Raw genomic sequence first — 20,913 nt, forward strand, 5'->3', positions numbered from 1 at the left:
TACGCCTATGTTTCTGCAGTCATAACTCATAATTGAATCGATGAAGAATCTTGCACTAATTTACTTCAGTTTTTCTTCCATCAATTTATCAGGTATAATTTATATAAAATCCACAGGCACTTTTTTAATCTCACTCTTTTCACTATAAAGTTTCTGACCACAATAATCGAAGGTTAGCGTGTTTCTTTTGATATTTAAATTTTCCAAGATTTTTACTTATTAAGAAGTGAATATAACTGATATTATTTGTTTTATACTTGCATGAGAAATTAATTTTTAAGAGAAAGTGTAAATTCTGATTAGACTTGTATATATAGAACGAATTTTCCAAGCTTATTAATAATGATGTACCCATGCACAAAAATCAAATTTTGATATCTCAATGAAAACCAAACCAGCAAAATTTTGCAAATTGTCTATCCAAATAATAAAAAATCTGAAATCTGTACCAAAAGATTTCCCTAAAAATGAAGGAAAAAAATTACTATAGAGTTTCCATTCTCTGCAAACACCCAGGAAATTTATCTAACAGATCTTCCGGGATATTATGCATACATAAACTAACACACTTTAAGGATTATTCATAAAATATGCTTGTTCCTACCTAAAAACAGTCAAAATTTTGGCATACCATATGCTTGGCATATGGTGCAAGTTTAGCAGCATAAAATAAGTCCATCTTTAAATGACCATTTGGATTAAGCAATCTTCAAACTTCTAAATGAAGTAGCAGAAGTGAGACCATCCTTTCTTGGCAGTTCTTGAAAAACAAAAAGGTCAGAAATTGATAGTTTGATTTCAGCTGAACTTCAATTTCAACCTTCACAGCATAGTTCACAGCATGTAAACTATGCTGAAAGATGATCCATGGAATACCCATCAAAGCCAAACTCATTTTCGACTCCTTGCTGCTATCAAATGATATATTCTAGTCAAGACAAGTACAGGCAGTAAACTTATTTATTTGATCTAAAGGCAATAAGTTTTAAATTACAGGGATAGCTAGAAAGAAACTGACCTGTTTGAATATTGCACTCATGAGATCCTCTTGATCATAATGTCCAGGTAATAAGGTATTCTGATTGCTAGTTTCAGGGAAATTTTCAGCCTTGAGTCGGAATGAATCGTCAGTATGACGTGCATTAAGCTGCTGACTTGTGATAGGTTCATTACTTCGTGCTCTTTCTTCCCCACGAGAAAACAGTTCCTTGCCAGTTGCCGAACTCCAACAGTTTACAGTATCTTGGTTAGCCAGATAACTTTGCTGAACTAAAAACGATGAAACATCAGGGTTTCCTCGCACGTTCATATTCTGGGAAACATCAAAAGTCAATCCCACATTACGTGAACTCATATCTTGAGATTTATGCCGATGAAGATCACTAAAGATATCAGAACTTGCACCCTCTCCTCTTAATTCTTTAACTTCCATGCTATCATCTCCTTGGATCACCCCTTTGGGTGATATGAGTGAGTTCACTGAACTGCCTCCAATAGAAAAACCGGTCCCCGACAAATCTTCACTGCGGCTCGCAGAGAAATCTACTATTGAAGAGGGTTGAGAAACTTGATTGTAAACTGGTCCCACATTTTCAACTAACCCACTTCGTCCCAAAACACCATTTGCAATCCCATTTGATAAGATAGGCTGCCCTACGGTCGACGGAAGCCTAGATGCATAATTACCAATACTTTCATTTTGTGATCTTGAATATGGTTGAGCCATTTGCACCATTAAAGGGTTGCTACGGCTGCCTTGCATCATGCCTCCAACTGAATTTGCGACAAGCTGCTTTGGTTCCATATTTGCGGGGATGCCATGGAGGAGGTTCATTTGCGTACTATTATTGCATATTTGCTGTTGGCCTTCTCCAAAATGCAACTTTGGAGATTCAAAGCTAAACAAATTTCTTTGATCAACTAAAGGAGAAAGGGCCGAATTTGTAGTAGACCTGCCATGTGCGGCAGCTTGAAGTGTAGCAAGACTTTGTGCTGAGATATGACCACTAGCAGCTAGAGCTTGCAACTCAAGGCCATTAAATGAAGGCATGGACCCAAATGGTGCTTCCTGGGACCCCATGAAAGAGTTACTTAAGCCACTCTGGTGCTGTCCACTTAGCCTTCTAAGATATATACGATATTTCTGCACCAAATAATTACTTGTAAAGGCATTTTAAGAAAGGTCGCGGGACCAAATTGACAATAATGATACATATATTTTGAATATTTGTTGGTGAAATCTATTGCTAGTAATATACTGACAAGTGCAACTAACTATCATGTTTGTAAGTGGTCATTCCCTTAATTTCTCTAACGAGTCAATGTATGGTAGAAGATAGGAAACAAGAGATTCACCTGAAGGTGGCTAGCTACATTCTCCCTAGTAATTCCAGGCACATTCATCAACTCGAGAATTTTCTTTGGAAAAGCCTCTGCATCCAAAAGTAAACAACTTAAAAAATAAAAAATGTCAGGCAACTGTAAGTATCGCCTTAAAGTTTCTACATTCCAGCATATAAGATCGATATGAATATCAAAACTTAAATCTAAATGGACAAAATATACTTTCTCGTGATAAAGAAAGATAACATGATTGAACTATACGGGTGTGTAGGTCTTTTGAAAGACTAAATAGTAGATTAGTTGATTAAAATGGTATTCTCTTTTGTGTCATATCAATGTTTCTTTAAGGCCAGACGCTCTTTAGCTGTCAACGAAATATACAATATTACACAATTGAACTACATGTGTGTGTAGGTATTTTGAAAGACTCAAACGTTGAAAAAATGGCTGGCTCCTCTGCAGGCCAAACATCATCTGCAGGCCAACAATCTTTAGTTGCCATCAAAGAAAATGGTACTGCGCAATAGAAGTAGAAAACTAATTATATCTATCTTTCCACATACGCAGAAAAAAGGAAACTTTTTCTTTGGATATTGAACTGTCACATAAAAGTGCATCAAGTATTATATTTCTAATGCAGCTTCCCAAGTTTAAAAGATATGATTTAAACCGTCCATATCTCTATATCCAGGCACTTCGCTCCTCCAGGATCATATAACTAATAATTTATTTATAATTACTTATCAATGATAAAATCTAAAGCTAAGAAGTATAAAATAGGTGATATAAGAGGGGACATATCGAGAGAACTTGCTACAAGGTTCTTACTGTCAATTCCAAGTTGATTAACAGCTGCCACAAATTGCTTATGAAGATCAACTGACCATACAACCCGTGGTTTCTTTTGCGAAGATGTATCATCCCTTTCCTCTGTGTCATCTTCCTCATCCTTTCTTCTCTTTGAACTTCTCCAACTCCCCTCATTTGCAGAAGACGAGTAGTCAGCATCGTCAGGGGTCTTTTGCTGCCGATCTCCATCTTCCACACTTCCTGATTGCTCAAAGTCCTTGTTCTCACGTTTCTTTTTGCGTACTACATGCTGCCATATGTTCTTCAGGGCTTCAATACGAACCGGTTTAATCAGATAATCACATGCGCCATGAGTCACCCCCTTCATCACAACATTCTTACTGTCATCAGCAGACATCACTGTTGGGTCAAAATTAGAACAGACTTGTCAGATCTACAAATCAAAATCAATAGGAATCTAATGAATTCAATACAATCTAAAGCAAGGATAGAAAGTGTTAACTGATAACAGGCAGGTCCATCTCCAGCCCAATGTTCTCAAGCAGTTTGAAACCATCCATATCAGGCATGTGAACATCACTTAATACAATATCAAATCCACTTTTTTTCTCCCTAAGTAGGGACAAGGCAACGTCCGCACGATTACATTTAGTAGCTGAAAACATAGAAATAGCTGTCTAAATAACTGTTCAAGCATATATGTCACAAAGTTTTCCTGTCGGAATGGTTCATGATTTTATATCAAGATTTTATGCATATAAACAGATAATATTAGTTAAACAGAGAAAGAACTGTCTACTGCCACAAAAACACAAGTCGGTCTCAGCAGAATGCTACTTCAACTCCAAACAGAATGATAAACTATTAATGAACTTTCATGACATATTATTAAAAAAAACATGCCCAAATACCACAAAGTGGATGAAGCAGTTTCCACAATCCGCAAGGAGGCACACAAAAACCACATGAATTAATTTAGAACATCTCTGACCTATTACACTAAAATAGTGCAACTTTTACACTATTTGGGTGTAAAAATTACACTATTCACAAAACCAACTCCAACCCATTTTATACTTATACCTTGTAGTAAAAAGAATCTTTTGTCCAACAGAAGAGTTATTAGTCTAACTTTTCCAAAAGCAATTGTTTTGTTAAAATTCAATGGGATATAAATGGGACAGAGGGAACAAACATGTTTTGTTAACAAACCTCATAGTAATCTTCGTCAAATTGGGGTAAAAATTACACAAAATGGACATTTGACACCAAATTTGGCGAGTCTTGGGTTTGAGTTGGTTTTACACTAGTGTAAAACTTACACTATAGTGTTTTGGTGTTGGGTTGGAGGCGCTCGAAGTGAAAGAACCATCTCGCAAAGCCGTAGGTAGTCCACACGCATTTTTGAGAGATATGCATCTTCCAAAATGCAAATTTTGCAAAAAGAGATTAAAAGATATGCATGTCTGAAGTCTGTAGACATGAGATATGATATGACATCCTTATGGGTTGTACACAAATCCTCCATGCATATCTACTGTGTATCTAATTGAATAAACTTTATTAGCAAAGATTCATAATTCTGAAATAGAGAGAGCTTTCACCCTTCCAACATATTATCAGAGAAAATTCAAAATCCAATCATAATCTGTGAAAAATCATTATTCAATTCTAATCGGTGAAATATCACAATTCGATATGATTAACCAAGAATCTAAATCCAAAACCATATATAATCAGCAAAAAATCATGATTCAAATACAAACAGTCAGATAAAAAACACAAAAACACAAACATAAAACAAAGAGAAAACACAAGGATGAATACAAAAAATTACATACCATTATAACGACAAGACAGAAGCATTTTATATAAGATCATAAGACAAGTGGGATCATCATCAACAACAAGCACACGTAGACCAACCGGAAACTGGTCATCGTCGGCGGAGCCACTTGAAGTAGACATGGTGGGGCGAGATTTAGTGAGTTGACAATTACTTATATGCATTTCTATAAACCCCTATGCGGCTGCCAATACTCAATCAAACGTGTGTGTAATATATAGATATATTCACACCCAAAAAAGGAAACATACTAAATTACATCATTTGGGCCAAGATTTTCGACTTGTAATGATTTAAACTGAAACCCAATTCAACACATGCCCAGACTGACTGTTGTCTCATGAAGCTGTCTTGATTCTTATGTTTATTTTCGGACAAATCAAACAGACACACACTACAATCAATATTTATATACACTTTACAAACCTATATTTAACTAACTACTCACTGTGTGGACTGTGTCTGTTATTAGGACATCGTTAAATATGCTATTTTGTAAAAATTTATTTACCCTTTTGAAAATATTTGTAAATATACAATTGTAACAAAAAATAATAATTTATACAAAAAAAATACGTAATCTAAAAAAAGAACTGATTATGTTTTTTGTTGTATCTAGTTATAAAATCGTATTTTTATATTAAAATTCAAAAATCTTATGCTTGACTATTTTCATATTTTAATTTAAGTATTATAGTCGGATTTTTAACTTATATGTGGAGCATGAACTCTATCCTTTTCAAAGGGATATTTTTTTAATCTATGGTACGGGTGAGTTCTATTTAATATGTTATAAGTGTAAAATTAGTAAACATAAATTTTGGGAAATAAGGAAAGTAATTATGTGTAGATTTTACATCCGTTTTTTATACTAATCTTTAAATCATATATTTACTTTCCTAGACTATTACAAATTACCTAAACATACAAATTATAATTAACTTAGCTTTTATTTTGCTTCTGTTACTTCGAAGTACAAAGGTTGTAAACAGTTATAAAATTACTTTTATTTTTTTTATAAAAATCAAGTTATAATGGGAAAATATTTGTTATTGATAAAATTATAATTTTACCCTAATTTTGACAAAATTATAATAATTCTTAGTTTTTTCTTTGCCTTGTCTTTAAAAGAAATTGTACATCAAAATTTGATGAGTTTATTCTATTATACCGTTTGATCTTAAACTAAAATTTTATGAGTTTATTTGTTTCATGAGCGTAAAATGAATATATTCTGATGGGGTCAATGGCAAGCTAGAAAAGGTGTTAAATGGATGGCGTGGGAAAAATTATGTAGGCCAAAGGTTCCGTAGTTTAAAAGAATTTAATTTGGCCATGTTAGCCAAACAAGGGTGGAGACTCCTTAACAATAATAATTCATTGATGGCTGGAATTATCAAGCTAAATATTTTCCAAATTCAGATTTTCTGAATGCTGAGGTGGGATCAAACCTACGCTATATGGAGAAGTCTGATGAGTGCTCAAGTAGCCGTAAAAACAAGAGCAAGAAGAAAAATAGGGGATAGGAAGGAGACTAATGTTTGGAATGTTCAATGGTTACCTGATGTGGCAAATGGGGATCCAACTTCATATAAGCCAGATTACACGAAGATAGTAAAGTACAGGGCCTTACGGATATGGAAGGGAGATGATGGGATGTTGATTTTCTTCAGGATATTTGCAATCAAAGGGACATGTAACTCATCATGAGAATTCCATTATCTATGAATAAATGCAGAGATAAGTGGTTCTGGTTGTTGGAGGAGAATGGGCAGTCCTCCGTTCGTAGTTGCTATAGGTGATTGAGGGAGAATATTCTGATGAACCTACAGCCTTCTAGAAGTTTTTATGGTTGCTTAAGATGTCTGGGGAAGTAACAAATTTCTTATGGAGAGTTCGTAGATGCTGCTTACCAACTCTGTATGCATTACAGATGAAATAAATAAATTTGAGTGCACAATGTTCTTGGTGTCATATGGTAGTCGAAACTGATGCTCATGTTTTATTTGACTGTAATTTTGCTCAAACGGTATGGCTCAGTTCGGGTCTGCAACGTCTATTGCAAGCATCGCCAAACGACACGACAACTATAATCATTATGAAAACATTTTAGACATGTACAAGGGAGCAGTATGTATTAATATGTATGGTATGCTGGGGATTATGGAATAGGAGAAATAAGTGGGTATGGGAGAAAGTTAATGGTTCCGCGTTTGGGGTTAAAGCTTCAGCCATGAATCTACTGCATGAGTGGCGCGAAGCTCAGGTATTTGTGTTGTGTATATGTTGTGAACTTGATGATTTCATTAACAAAACACCTTGGTAGATTTTACTTAGTGAATATGTAGCACTTGACGGATAAGGATTATAGTCCTGACGGATGACTCAATATAGTCCCCACGGATGATGATTTATTATCCATCGAGTGAGTAACTTATGTAACAATAAGTTTGTAGCACATTTCTGCATACAGATTGTTCAGACTCTGTAAGTAGTACTCAAGTCATGTTGACTTTATCTAGATATGCAGAATAGGTTGATTAATTGTACATAGATGATGTCTTGTAATCCTGCATAAATAAAATGAAGTCAAGTGCCAGATTGCTACCCGACGGATAACCAACAATGCCATTCGACGGATGATCATGAACTCGAAGGATAATCATGAACCCGACGGATAAAGAATTCAAATATCTATTGACAGTGACAACATAGTCACATGCGTCGAGTGTATGCATATGGAATGTGGAAACCTATTCAACTGGGTTTTAAAGAACAAAGAAGCATTGCCATTTCCATACTATTATGAAGATATTCAAAGATGCTGAAATAGAGTAATGAAATAGCATAGTATTAGACTTGATAGTTTTTGTTTTATTATCTTGTTTTATTGCTTTGTAATCGTGGTGATATATAAATCAAGAAGCAGCAAATAGAACAACTAACTAAGAAACTAAGCAACCTAGTGAGAAACATTTGTAAGCTGAATTCTCAGTATTTCTCTGAATTCTTAGTTGTTCATTTGTAAGCAGCTGTGAGCGTTTTACTACACAGAGTTCTCTCGATATATATTATATATCTCTGGTGGAATCATTCAAATCCACCAGAAAGTTGTTAAAAACTTGTGTTTTGATTCATTTAAAGTTATTATTCCGCACTCTGTAAATCAATTCACACTGATATATATATTTAAGTTAGAACAATTTTTATTTTTGAAAAAGTTTCAAAAATTCCATTCAACCCCCCTTCTGTAATTCTTGTTGCATTGTTAAGGGACTAACAATTGGTATCAGACCAAGCTCTTGAAGAACAAAGAATTTAAAGATCACAACAACACAACAAGATGAACAAGAAGGATGTTTGAGTCAAGATTCCTTTTCTGGATAAAGATAATTACCATCATTGGAAGGTAAAGATGCATCTTCATTTACTTTCTCAAGATGAGGCCTATGTAGACTGCATAGAAAGAGGTCCTCATGTACCTATGAGAGCTGCAACTGGAAATGAGCCATCTGTCCCCAAGCCAAGGCATGAATGGTCTGATCTTGATATTGAACAAGTCAGGAAAGATAAGAAGGCCATGAATATCCTGTTCAATGGAGTTGATGGTGACATGTTTGACAACATCATCAATTGCAAAACTGCCAAGGATGTTTGGGATACTATACAGATTATCTGTGATGGCACTGAGCAAGTTAGAGAAAACAAGATGCATCTACTGATTTAGCAATATGAGCATTTTCATAGTGAAGAAAGTGAGTCTCTCACTGACATTTTTAGTAGGTTTCAAAAACTACTAAATGCTCTAAAGCTGCATGGAAGGGTATATCAGACAAAAGACTCCAATCTGAAATTCCTTAGATCTCTTTCAAAGGAATGGAAACCAATGACAGTCTCATTAAGAAACTCTCAAGATTATAAGGAGTTTACTTTGGAGAGACTGTATTGCATCCTGAAGACTTATGAGCTTGAAATAGAGCAAGATGAGAGGATGGAGAGAGGAAAGAAGAAAATAGGATCCATTGCACTAGTTTCTGAGTTAGAAAAAGAGAAGGAGACGAAGATGGAGCAGTTGAATCAACTTCAAGGGTCTGTGAAAACAAGGGCAAGGGGCTTGCAGCAGAAGATGAAGATTCTTTGAGCCAAGATGACATGGAAGATATTGATGAACATCTAGCATTTCTTTCCAGAAGATTTGCCAAGCTCAAGTTCAAGAAGAACTTTGGAGCAGCCAAGCCAAATAGAAGTATGGTGGATAAATCAAAATTCAAATATTTCAAATGTGGCTTGGCAGGACACTTTGTCAGTGAGTGTAGAAAGTCAGATTCCAACAAAAAGAAGTTTGAGCCTGTGGATTATAAACAGAAATACTTTGAGTTGCTCAAATAAAAGGAAAGGGCTTTCATTACACTGGAAAATGACTGGGCAGCAGATGGTCTGGATGAAGATGAAGATGTCAGCTATGTTAATCTAGCCCTAATGGCCAAGTCTGATGAAACAGAGACAAGTTCTTCAAGTAATCAGGTAATTACTATAAACCTTGCACATTTATCTAAAGTTGAGTGTAATGATGCTATAAATGACATGTCTACAGAGTTATATCATTTACGTGTTACACTTAAGTCTCTTACTAAAGAAAATGCTAAAATCAGAGAAAACAATTTGTTTTTAAGTGAGAGGAATAATGTGCTAGAGTCTCAGTTCATTGATTTTGAAAAATTAAGAATTGAGTGTAAGATTGCCAAGGAGGAATTAACTGAGTCCTTGAAGAAAGAAGAAATTTTGAAGAAGCAGCTTGATCGTGAACAGGAGGTGATTAAGGCATGGAAAATATCTAGAGATGTTCATGCTCAAATCACCAAAGTTCAAGGGATCGAGTCCTTTTGTGATGCAGCCTGGAAGAAGAACACGAAGAAGCTAGATTGAAATTTGGTGGAAGGAGTGCTAACAGATGTAGACTCGACAGATGATGAGGGACATCCGTCGGATAACAAAAAGGGTTATCCGTCAAGTAATATAAATCCTCATCCGTCGACTGTGAGCAAGCCTATCAGTAAAGCCAAACTTGTTAAGTTAAATGAAAAGTATGGATCAGTTTCCAAGAATTTTGTTACAGGAGAATCGAGTCAAGTTAAGAAAGGGAAAAAGGCTAATGTTGGTCATATGACTGTCGAGCAATTGAGTGACAGACTTGAAAAGATTGAGGTTAAAACAGAGGCTAAAAAGAAAAATAATAGAAATGGTAAAGTAAGGATTAACAAACACAATAACTATACACCTGATAAATATGCTCCAAAAAAAATCTGTGTCAAGTGTGGTAGTGTAAATCATTTGTCTGTTAATTGCAAATTTTCCATGCCTATTTCCATATCTGTGCCACCTCATTTTCCCAGCATGAATGCCATGCCTCCTATGCCTATGAATGCCATGCCTACACAGAATATGAATGCACAGTTTGCTAACATGCCATTTGCACCTAATCCCTATTATGCTGCATTTAGTATGCCACAAATGCCATTTAGCATGCCTTACTGGAATAACATGTTCACTAATAGCATGCCATTCCCTGTTAATCAAAGTATGCATGATAATTATGTTATGATGAATGGTTTCAAAGGCCCAACTCAAATGACTAAGGATGAATCTGATATCCCCAAGTCAAATGAGATAAAGCCTAAGAAACAGAAAAAGAAAGCTAACAAGGCAGGACCCAAGGAAACTTGGGTACCAAAATCAACTTGATTTGATTTTGATGTGTGCAGGGAAATATAAAGAATCTATGGTACTTGGATAGTGGTTGTTCAAGACATATGACTGGTGATTCTACCCTGCTCACAGAGTTCAAGGAGAGAGTTGGCCCAAGTATTACTTTTGGAGATGACAACAAGGATTATACTGTGGGATATGGCTTGATTTCAAAAGACAATGTCATCATTGAGGAGGTTGCCTTAGTGGATGGTCTCAAGCACAATTTGCTAATTATTAGCCAGCTTTGTAATAAAGGCAATTCAGTAACCTTCAACTCAGAAGCCTTTGTTGTGACTGACAAGAGGAGCAACAAAGTGGTTCTTACTGGTGTGAGAAAAGGAAATGTGTACCTAGCTGACTTCAACTCATCTAATGCAGAATCTGTTACTTGTCTTCTCAGCAAAGCAAGTCCGGATGAAAGTTGGTTATGGCACAAGAAGCTATCCCATCTAAACTTCAAGACCATGAATGAGCTAGTAAAGAAAGAACTGGTTAGAGGCATACCTCTAGTGGAGTTTTCTAAGGATGAATTGTGTGATGTCTGCCAAAAGGGAAAACAGATTAAAGCATCATTCAGAAAGAAACTTGATTCAACAATTGAAGAACCTTTGCAACTGCTACACATGGATTTGTTTGGACCAGTCAATGTGTTTTCCATTTCAAGGAAAAGATATTGCCTAGTAATTGTAGATGATTTTTCAAAGTTTTCTTGGACATATTTCCTAAAGTCTAAAGATGAGGCTAGTGAAATCATCATCAATCACATAAGGCAAGTCAATAATCATCCTGACTTCAAAGTGAGAAGAATCAAGAGTGACAATGGAACTGAGTTCAAGAATTCTGTCATGAGAGCATTTTGTGAGGAAAATGGAATTTTGCATGAATTTTCAGCAGCAAGACCTCCACAACAGAATGGAGTAATGGAAAGGAAGAACAAATCACTTATTGAAGCTGCCAGAACAATGCTTGAAGAATCTAAATTGTCAACATATTTCTGGGCTGAAGCTGTGAATACTGCATGCTACACTCAGAATATTTCTCCTATCAATCAAGCAAAATGCATGACTCCTTATCAATTATTCAAGAACAAGAAGCCAACTCTAAATTTTCTTCATGTCTTTGGCTGCAAATGTTATATATTGAGAAATCAAACTGATCAAAATGGGAAGTTTGATGCTAAATCAGATGAAGGAATTTTTGTTGGATATGCTGTTGGTAAAGTATATAGAGTCTACAATCTAAGAACCAACATTATTGTGGAATCAATACATGTTGTGTTTGATGATAAAAAGATTGAAGGACTACAAGATGGAGACTATCTTGAAAGCCTCAAATTTGACAATGTGGAGATGGTTAGTGATGACAGTGATGATGAAAGTGATCAAGAAACAGTATCAAAGGATAATGCAGAAAAATCTACTACAAATGAATCATAAAATTCAACATCTGTCGAATAACAAAATATTTCATCTGTCGGGAGACAATCTGCCTTATCCGTCGGAAGGTAACCCGCTTCATCCGTCGGTACTCAAAATTCACCATCCGTCGGGTTATCAAAAGGAGCAGGAAGTCAGGATAGATCACCTATAGAAAGTTCCCCTTTCTCAAATCAAAGATCCACAAACTCGGGGGGGTTTCTAACAATCAAAACTCAATCACACATCAAGACAACAATGAGGCCTCTTCATCTAGAGCTAATCTACCTCAACAAAGAAAATGGACAAAAGATCACCCCTTTGAGCTCAAAATTGGTGATGTATCTTCTAGGGTTCAAACAAGAGGAGCAACTCAAGAAGAATGTCTGTACAACAATTTTCTTTCTAAGGAAGAACCAAAGAAGGTAGAAGAAGCTTTGTTGGATCCTGATTGGATTTTAGCTATGCAGGATGAGCTAAACCAATTTGAAAGGAACAATATATGGAAGCTGGTGCCCAAGCCTAAAGGAAAGAATTCAATAGACACCAAATGGGTATTCAGAAACAAGATGGATAAAAATGACACAGTAGTCAGGAACAAAGCTAGATTGGTTGATAAGGGCTATTATCAGCAAGAAGGAATATATTTTGATGAAACATTTGCTCCTGTTGCTAGACTTGAAGCCATCAGAATTTTCTTAGCCTATGCAGCCCATGCCAATTTCAAGGTCTATCAAATGGATGTCAAAAGTGCCTTTCTGAATGGGGATTTGGAGGAGAAAGTATATGTCAGTCAACCTTCTGGTTTTGAAGATCCAAATTTTTCAAAACATGTCTATTATATTTTGAAAGTACTTTATGGACTAAAGTACGCACCTAGAGCCTAGTATGACACTTTATCAAAGTTCATTTTGGAAAACTACTTCACAAGAGGTACTGTAGATAAAACTTTATTCTTTAGAAATGTTAATGGCTCTAGCATACTTGTTCAAATTTATGTAGATGATATTATTTTTAGCTCTACAGATGAGAAACTTTGCAAAAAGTTTGCCAAACTGATGCAGAGTAAGTATGAAATGAGTATGATGGGAGAACTAACTTACTTTCTTGGTTTGTAAGTTAAGCAAGTTAGTGATGGAATATTCATTAGTCAAACTAAATACATTTTTGATCTTTTAAAGAAGTTTGATCTAATGGATTGCACATCTGCAAAAACTCCCATGGCTACTGCAACTAAGCTTGAATTAAACACTACTGAAAAGTCTGTGGATATTTCAAGTTATAGGGGCATGGTTGGCTCACTTATGTACTTAACAGCTAGTAGGCTAGATATAATGTTTGCTACATGTTTATGTGCTAGATTTCAGGGCGATCCTAGAGAATCTCATTTAATAGCTATTAAGAGAATTTTCAGATATCTCAAGGGAACACCAAAACTTGACATATGGTACCCTAGAGATTCTGGTTTTGATCTAACTGGTTATTCAGATGCAGATTATGCAGGTTATAGAATTGATAGAAAAAGTACAACATGAACCTGTCCATTTCTAGGAAACAAGCTTGTGTCCTGGTTCAGTAAAAAGCAAAATTCAGTTTCTACTTCTACAGCTGAAGCTGAATATATTGCTGCTGGCAGTTGCTGTGCACAGATCTTGTGGATGAAAAATCAATTGCTAGACTGTGGTTTGCAAGTTGAAAGGATTCCTATTTTCTGTGATAACACAAGTGCAATTGCCATCACTGAAAATCCAGTACAACATTCAAGGACAAAGCACATAGATGTCAAGTACCACTTCATAAGGGAACATGTAATGAATGGTACTGTGGAACTACATTTTGTTCCAAGTGAGAAGCAGTTTGTAGATATTTTTACCAAGCCACTGGATGAATCCACCTTTTCAAGGTTGGTAAGTGAGTTAGGTATGCTTAATTATTCTTAAATCTTTATGAGATAATTTACAAGTTGAAAAGCAGCCAAAAATTTAATTAATTTTTCAGTTTTGGATGAAATTTTGGCTAAGTCAAAATTCACATATCGACGGATGATCGTTATCCATTGAGTTTGATCATCCGTCGGAATACAATTTGCTAATAAAAGTTAATTATTTTTCTGTAATATTTTATGAATCGACGAATAACAGTTTATCCTTATCCGTCGAATTGTCCTAATCTTAGCCGTTGATTTCCTGAACATTATCCATCGAGTATACTTACAGTTTGTAAGCATACACACGACGGATAATGGGTGGAATTTTTACAGTTTATTTTTAAACGGCTATTTAGGATCCGGTGACTACCACAAAATGATGGATTTTGTGCAGAACTGTAAGCTTAGTTATGCAATGCTGGAATCACCCACCATTTTCAGTGAGGTTGTTGAGGAGATGTGGACTACTGCTACATACAACTCAACAGATAAGACAATCACACTCACCATTAAAGTTAAGGAATTCTGTATCAATAGTGATGTTATAAAAGCATGTTTAAAGATTCCTGATAACACTGTAACCTCACCACACACTGACACTGACATAATTAATATGCTTAATTCCATGAATTATGCTCTTTCTACTTCTAAGTTAAGTGACATTAGGAGATAGGGCCTTAGGAAAGAATGGAGTTTTATGTGTGATGTAGTGACAAAGGTCTTTTCAGGTAAAATCAGTAATTTTGATTCCGTCAATATCTCCATGCTTAAGACGCTCTACATGTTAGTTATAGATAGGTTATGTAATTTTAGTGACCTTGTTTTATTTGAGTTGGGATTCAAACTAGGAGAGTTAAATAAGAGAGGTAAGAATGTGTATTATGCTAGATTCTTTATGATGTTAGCTAATCACCTCTCTGACGGAATTGTGCTTGAGAACCCTAACAACAAATTAGATTGTTGGGTTCAAGAGAGAATAATCATTGCAGATTTGAACAGGGCAAATCATCACAGAGAAGTGCCACTTTTCTATTTCCCTGTAATGGAAGCACCTCAGGTAAGTGAGGTAAGTTCATCTATCCCTAATACTATTCCAATGTCACTAGTTTCTTTGAGTTCTAGTGTAGCTATGGCAACTGAGTCAATGACCCAACATTTGCCTACCCAAGCTACCAAACCAACAAAAATTTCAAAGCCAAATCAAAGAAAGCCCCCTTTGGTATCTCTCAAAAGATGCCAGTTGCAAAATCCACCAAAACCAAAGAGGGGAGTGTGAAGGTGGGCAAGGTAGGTGAGGGAAAGGGTGAACATAAAAGAAACCCTAAGGATAAGGATGGAGAGTTGAGTGATTTCCAGCCTAGCCACACTGCAGTTTCCCAACAAACTGTAGTGCTTAAAAAGGATAAAAGCTCATTTCTAGTTGCATCCTCCAAAAAGGATGTAGCTATTGAACAAAGCTCTCAACCAAGAGCATAGGCCAAGAGGGTTAGGGACACAAGCTCACCCCAAACTTATGCCAGAAAGAAGAAATCTAAACCCTTGGGGATGCACAGGGTACACACACTGTGCAAACTGGTGCTAAAGACAGTCACTGCACCTTCACAAATTCAGTTTGATGTGGCTCCAATAAATGTGGAGTCACAGCCAAAATCTCTAGTAATAGAAGCACCTCAAATACCAAACTCACCCACAAACTCTCTGGATGTGGATATGATAAACACATCAATTCCTGATTCCCCTTATTTAACTTTGTTGGGGAAGCCAAAATCTAGTGCAAGTGAGCATCATCTTTTAGATGATTTGTTGGCTCACTTGCCAATTCTTTCAGGAACTGTTGAATCATCTGTGCCCAAAATATCATCAATCAGCACAGAGTCCACAATAGTTTCTATTCCAAGCTCATTCATTTCTACTCTCTCGATGTATATTGCTCATCCGTCGAGTAGTGACTATATTCTGACGGATAAGCTTAACAGCAGTTATCCGTCGGTTAGCAAAATTACTAACCCGATGGATATTCCTTATCCGTCGAGTGTCTCTGCACCACCTCAAACTTCATTTATTTCAAGTGCAGAAAAATTAGTGGTTGTACAGTCACTATTAGGATTGAGAGAGAAGAGTGTTTTGAGTGAGAGTCTGGGTTGCTCCCAGGAAAAAGGAGAGGAAAAGAGTGAAACTATGCAATCCATTTCTTCAGGATTGGCAAAAGAGAGTGAGAGGAGTCCCACCTTAGATGGTGAAGGTGAGGGTGTGAGGGTGGGGAGCCAGGGTGAGACCCTGATGCAATAAAAGAGAGAAAACAAGAGAAATGCAGGTATTGGAGCTATACAGATGGATGTCATTGCTAGTGAGTCAATGAATGTCCAAGATGCAGGCATGGAGGAACTATCTCAGCAACCTCAAGCTGTTATAGATTCCACCTCCCTTGATGCTGAGGCATTTACTCACCCTGTTCCAGCTTATCAACTTCTAGCTGAACAGGGCAATGACAATGCAGAAAGAATGATCAATCTGGTGCATACCACACAGTCTATGCTAAGAGCTAAGGATACCATCACAGCTTTGCCCTCTACAGCTGGTGATGTGGATTATGAGACTGGTGGTTCAGCTGATTTATTTGGTGATGGTAGTGGGGATAGTGAAGATGAAGCAATGGACATAGGGGGAGAAGTAGGTTCCAGTTCAAGATCAGGTATGCCATCATGGGCATTTTCAAAGCACTGTGATGATCACTACTTCAAGACAACCCTGATCCAACTAATCAATCAGACAAATACTGCTCTTCAAACCACTACAAATGCCAGCACCAAGAAGCTCCTTCAGGCACATCTAGTCTCTCTGCAACTTCAACAAATTCAAGACTTCCAGCATGCTAGGGATGTAAACACCATCAAGGGTGATATTGAGGAGATGAAGAAGGCCATTTCAGACAAGATGGATTCTAAGCTTCCAGAAGCTACAATGCTTGACATCAAGAGGCAATTAAGGAAAAACTCTGATCTTACCACCAAGATAGATGCCTTGGATACAAGAATGACAACCATGGAAGCATCTTTAATAGCCATTCATCTTCATCAAGCCCAATAGACATATTTACTTCAAAAACTGGTGGCTGCTCAAACCTCCTCCTCTACTCAACTTGATGATAACAAAAAGGGGGAGAAAGGACCAAGTGAGGGGGGGGGGAAGCTTTAAATTCAAATCAGTAAAGTAATTATGCCTTCAATTACTATCTTAAAGCCACCAGTTACAGACAGTATAGATCTGATAAATGCAGCAACAGCCAACATTAGAGCAGCTGAAATGAAGCAGTTGAAGCCAATCAACTGGGAGAAGATTGATGAGAATATACAAAGGAAATTTGGGCTAGTAAAGGAGTCAGAAAAGTCAGCCATCCATCACTCTCAAATCAAGCAGATTTTTATGAATGAGATGAGCATGAACTATCTGGAAAGGGGACAGTCATCCTGCATCAAATCTCCAAAGGCTAAAATAATTCTGAAACCAAGGGTGAATTATCCAAAATTATCATTGAAGAACCCTTTGGATACTGTGTATGAGACACCTAAGCCTGATGAAAAGAAGCTTATGTCAAGGTCAATTGCTTTCTACAAAGTTCCAGCTGATTCAGCTTTGAAAAAGAGAATTGCTAAAGTTTTCAGGAATGGGAAAGAAATTTGTGTAGTGGCTGGACATCATCAATTTGCTGAAGCAAAGAGAGAAGAAAAGGCCAGATTGAAGCAGGAAAAGAAGCAAGCTGCTCTAGATGCTAAAAAGGCTAAACAAAAGAAAGAGTAAATTGTTATCTTGGCCAAGCTACATGCTGTAAATTCATCACTACAAATTCCTGCTCAGCCATCTGAAATCATTGAATCTCAAGATCCAAAGAAGCAAGTTGAAAAACAGAAGAAAGCTTCAAGAATCAAGGAATTGGCTAAAAGAACCAAAAGGAAACCGGACATTGTTGATAAGGAATTGGAGAATCAGTTTCCCAAGGAATCCACTCCAACAACAACTCAAGCATCAAAACCCTCTATGATATTTGAAGATATCAAGGTGGTGGTTCCGTACAGGAACATTCATGGTGAACCTATTGTGCCTAAGGATGAGCCAATATAATGGGAGAACATACCAATTCCTGACTTCAATTTGCCAATCCTTAACAAGCCAAAGAGAACAAAGTCAAGAGTAGTAAAGAAAGTGAAGTTGTCACCTCTCAAATCCAAATCTTTAGTCAAAGCTCAATCTAAAGTCAATAAGGGAGATTACATGTACTTGTGTGACATCAAGGAATTCTCTGATCTAAATCTCTATCTAGATGAACTAGAAGAAGTAAGAGGGATTGATGTATACAGAAACCTACCTGAAAGGCTAGTTTTTAAGTACAAATGAGGAAAGGAGATTCAATGGCCACTTCACAGGATCCTTCAAGAAAGCCAAGTTGTACTGATTAAGGTTTATTCATCTTTCAAGAAGAACTTTGGGTTCAATGTAACTGCAAGAAGATTGGTTCTAAAGAAAATTGAAGAACTAAGGAGTATTAGAGCTAAAGATGCACTCCCAAGGACTCTAATTATCCCTTACACAGGGAGAAGAGTGCATCTCAGGCCCTACTGGCTGATAGAGTTCATGGATGACAAAGGAATGAGAAGATTTTTCAGATTAGAAGACCAATTGAGCATCTCTAGCAATGAGACTCTCTTGGAGATGCAAAAAAAGTTAAATTTCTCAGAATCTGATGAACTGAAATTCCATAGAGAGCTCCAGAATCAGATAGAAGAAAATAACAGAAAGCTTGGAAAGAGATCCAGACCTTCAAGGAATTAGATAAATCTGCTCAGGCTAGAGGAGCACCTTGAAAATGACTGTGAGCTAAACTTTGTACATTTTGTTAATTGAAGCACTTTACAATTTTATCTATCTACTTTTAAAGTTGTATTTTTAGGGTATTTTGTTATCATCAAATTTTTCTTAATTTATGGCTACAATTCCAGTAGACATAAATTGGGGGAGATTGTTGTGTATATGTTGTGAACTTGATGATTTTATTAACAAAACACCTTGGTAGATTTTACTTAGTGAATTTGTAGCACTCGACGGATAAGGATTATAGTCCCGACGGATGACTCAATATAGTCCCGACGGATGATGATTTATTATCCATCGAGTGAGTAGCTTATGTAACAATAAGTTTGTAGCACATTTCTGCATACACATTGTTTAGACTCTGTAAGTAGTACTCAAGTCATGTTGACTTTATCTAGATATGCAGAATAGGTTGATTAATTGTACATAGATGATATCTTGTAATCCTGCATAAATGAAATGAAGTCAAGTGCCAGATTGCTACCCGACGGATAACCAACAATGCCATTCGACGGATGATCATGAACTCGAAGGATAATCATGAACCCGACATATAAAGAATTTAAATATCTGTTGACAGTGACAACACAGTCACATGCGTCGAGTGTATGCATATGGAATGTGGAAGCCTATTCAACTGGGTTTTAGAGAACAAAGAAGCATTGCCATTTCCATGCTATTATGAAGATATTCAAAGATGATGAAATAGAGTAATGAAATAGCATAATATTAGACTTGATAGTTTTTGTTTTATTATCTTGTCTTATTGTTTTGTAATCTTGGTTATATATAAACCAAGAAGCAGCAAATAGAACAACTAACTAAGAAACTAAGCAACCTAGTGAGAAATATTTGTAAGTTGAATTCTCAGTATTTTTCTAAATTCTTAGTTGTTCATTTGTAAGCAGCTGTGAGCATTTTGCTACACAGAGTTCTCTCGATATATATTATATATCTCTGGTGGAATCATTCAAATCCACCAGAAAGTTTTTAAAGACTTGTGTTTTTAATTACTTGTGTTTTGATTCATTTCAAGTTATTATTCTGCACTCTGTAAATCAATTCACACTGATATATATATATATATATATATATATTTAAGTTAGAATAATTTTTATTTTTGAAAAAGTTTCAAGAATTCCATTCAACCCCCCTTCTGTAATTCTTGTTGCATTGTTAAGGGACTAACAAATTGTTAGTCATAATGACAATCATGGCGCAATAGGAGATAGAGTATGGACAAAACCTCCAGTGGGATGGGTTAAGATGAATGTAGATGCTGCAACTCTTCAGGATAATAAAATTGGTGTTGGTTGGGTGCTTCGAGATGAGAATGGGAAGTTCCTGGGGGCGAGATGCAGAAAAATGGAAGGGGCATGGAGACCACATGAGGCAGATGCCATTAGTTTGAAAGAAGCCATGTCATGGGTAAAGGAGATGCAAATCACACACTGTGTGTTTGTGACAGATTTGAAAATTTTAGATGATGCATGTAATGGAACACCAGGAGAAGCATCTTTTGGAACTATTGTTTCAGATTATATTCAACTAATGAAGCACATTGATTACGCGCTAGTGGAGTTTGCTTATAGATCTGCGAATAATGTAGCTCGTGTCTTGGCAAAGGCTATATATTCTACGTCAGATATAGGAGAGTGGTTTATCACTACTCCTGATTTATTCATCATGTATTGTATATTGATAATGCTTGATTAATGCAAGTATAATTTATCTAAAAAAACTAAAAAAATCTCTAAATTTTCAGCAAATGAGAAAAGGCAACTCCTACATCTTTGTAATTTTTTTCTTCAATTATTCAAAAATTATTCGAACAAACACCAAAATTGAAATTTAGTATAAATACGTAATTAAAAAACAAGTATTGACTATTTTTTTTGACAAATTTAAACCAATATTTTCACTACCTTGAAGGGAATTAACTATGATCAATGACTATA

General features: G+C 36.1%; 2 protein-coding genes across 4 annotated transcripts; one reads left to right on the forward strand and one right to left on the reverse strand.

Moving 5' to 3' along the window:
- Positions 1–444: 444 nt before the first annotated feature.
- On the reverse strand, positions 445–5,399 carry LOC141686955 (two-component response regulator ARR2-like). Of its 3 annotated transcripts, none has more exons than XM_074492068.1 (6): positions 4,995–5,399; positions 3,656–3,808; positions 3,172–3,552; positions 2,356–2,432; positions 1,019–2,143; positions 445–911 (listed from the first exon to the last, which is right to left on the reverse strand). In XM_074492068.1, the coding sequence occupies exons 1-6, from the start codon at positions 5,161–5,163 to the stop codon at positions 849–851; spliced, it is 1,968 nt and encodes a 655-aa protein (XP_074348169.1). In that variant the 5' UTR covers positions 5,164–5,399; the 3' UTR covers positions 445–848. The 3 variants fall into 3 exon arrangements, with proteins under 3 accessions (XP_074348169.1, XP_074348168.1, XP_074348170.1); XM_074492067.1 differs by having other exon boundaries at positions 445–928; positions 4,995–5,398; XM_074492069.1 differs by having other exon boundaries at positions 445–908; positions 4,995–5,397.
- A 14,822-nt stretch (positions 5,400–20,221) lies between these two features.
- On the forward strand, positions 20,222–20,671 carry LOC141686068 (uncharacterized). Its single transcript, XM_074491129.1, has one exon. The coding sequence runs from the start codon at positions 20,222–20,224 to the stop codon at positions 20,669–20,671; it is 450 nt and encodes a 149-aa protein (XP_074347230.1).
- The last annotated feature ends 242 nt before the right edge of the window (positions 20,672–20,913 follow it).

This window comes from Apium graveolens, chromosome 9 (genome assembly GCF_009905375.1).
Source record: "Apium graveolens cultivar Ventura chromosome 9, ASM990537v1, whole genome shotgun sequence".
NCBI lineage: Eukaryota > Viridiplantae > Streptophyta > Magnoliopsida > Apiales > Apiaceae > Apium > Apium graveolens.

Excerpts from the sequence above, each read along its gene's own strand:
- LOC141686955 (XM_074492067.1), bottom strand. The coding sequence starts at position 5,163 with ATGCATATAAGTAATTGTCAACTCACTAAATCTCGCCCCACCATGTCT. Across the intron at positions 2,433-3,171 it reads TAATCAACTTGGAATTGACA|AGGCTTTTCCAAAGAAAATT; the intron begins GTAAGAACCTTG and ends TTTTGGATGCAG. Across the intron at positions 2,144-2,355 it reads ATGTAGCTAGCCACCTTCAG|AAATATCGTATATATCTTAG; the intron begins GTGAATCTCTTG and ends TATTTGGTGCAG.
- LOC141686068 (XM_074491129.1), top strand. The coding sequence starts at position 20,222 with ATGAATGTAGATGCTGCAACTCTTCAGGATAATAAAATTGGTGTTGGT.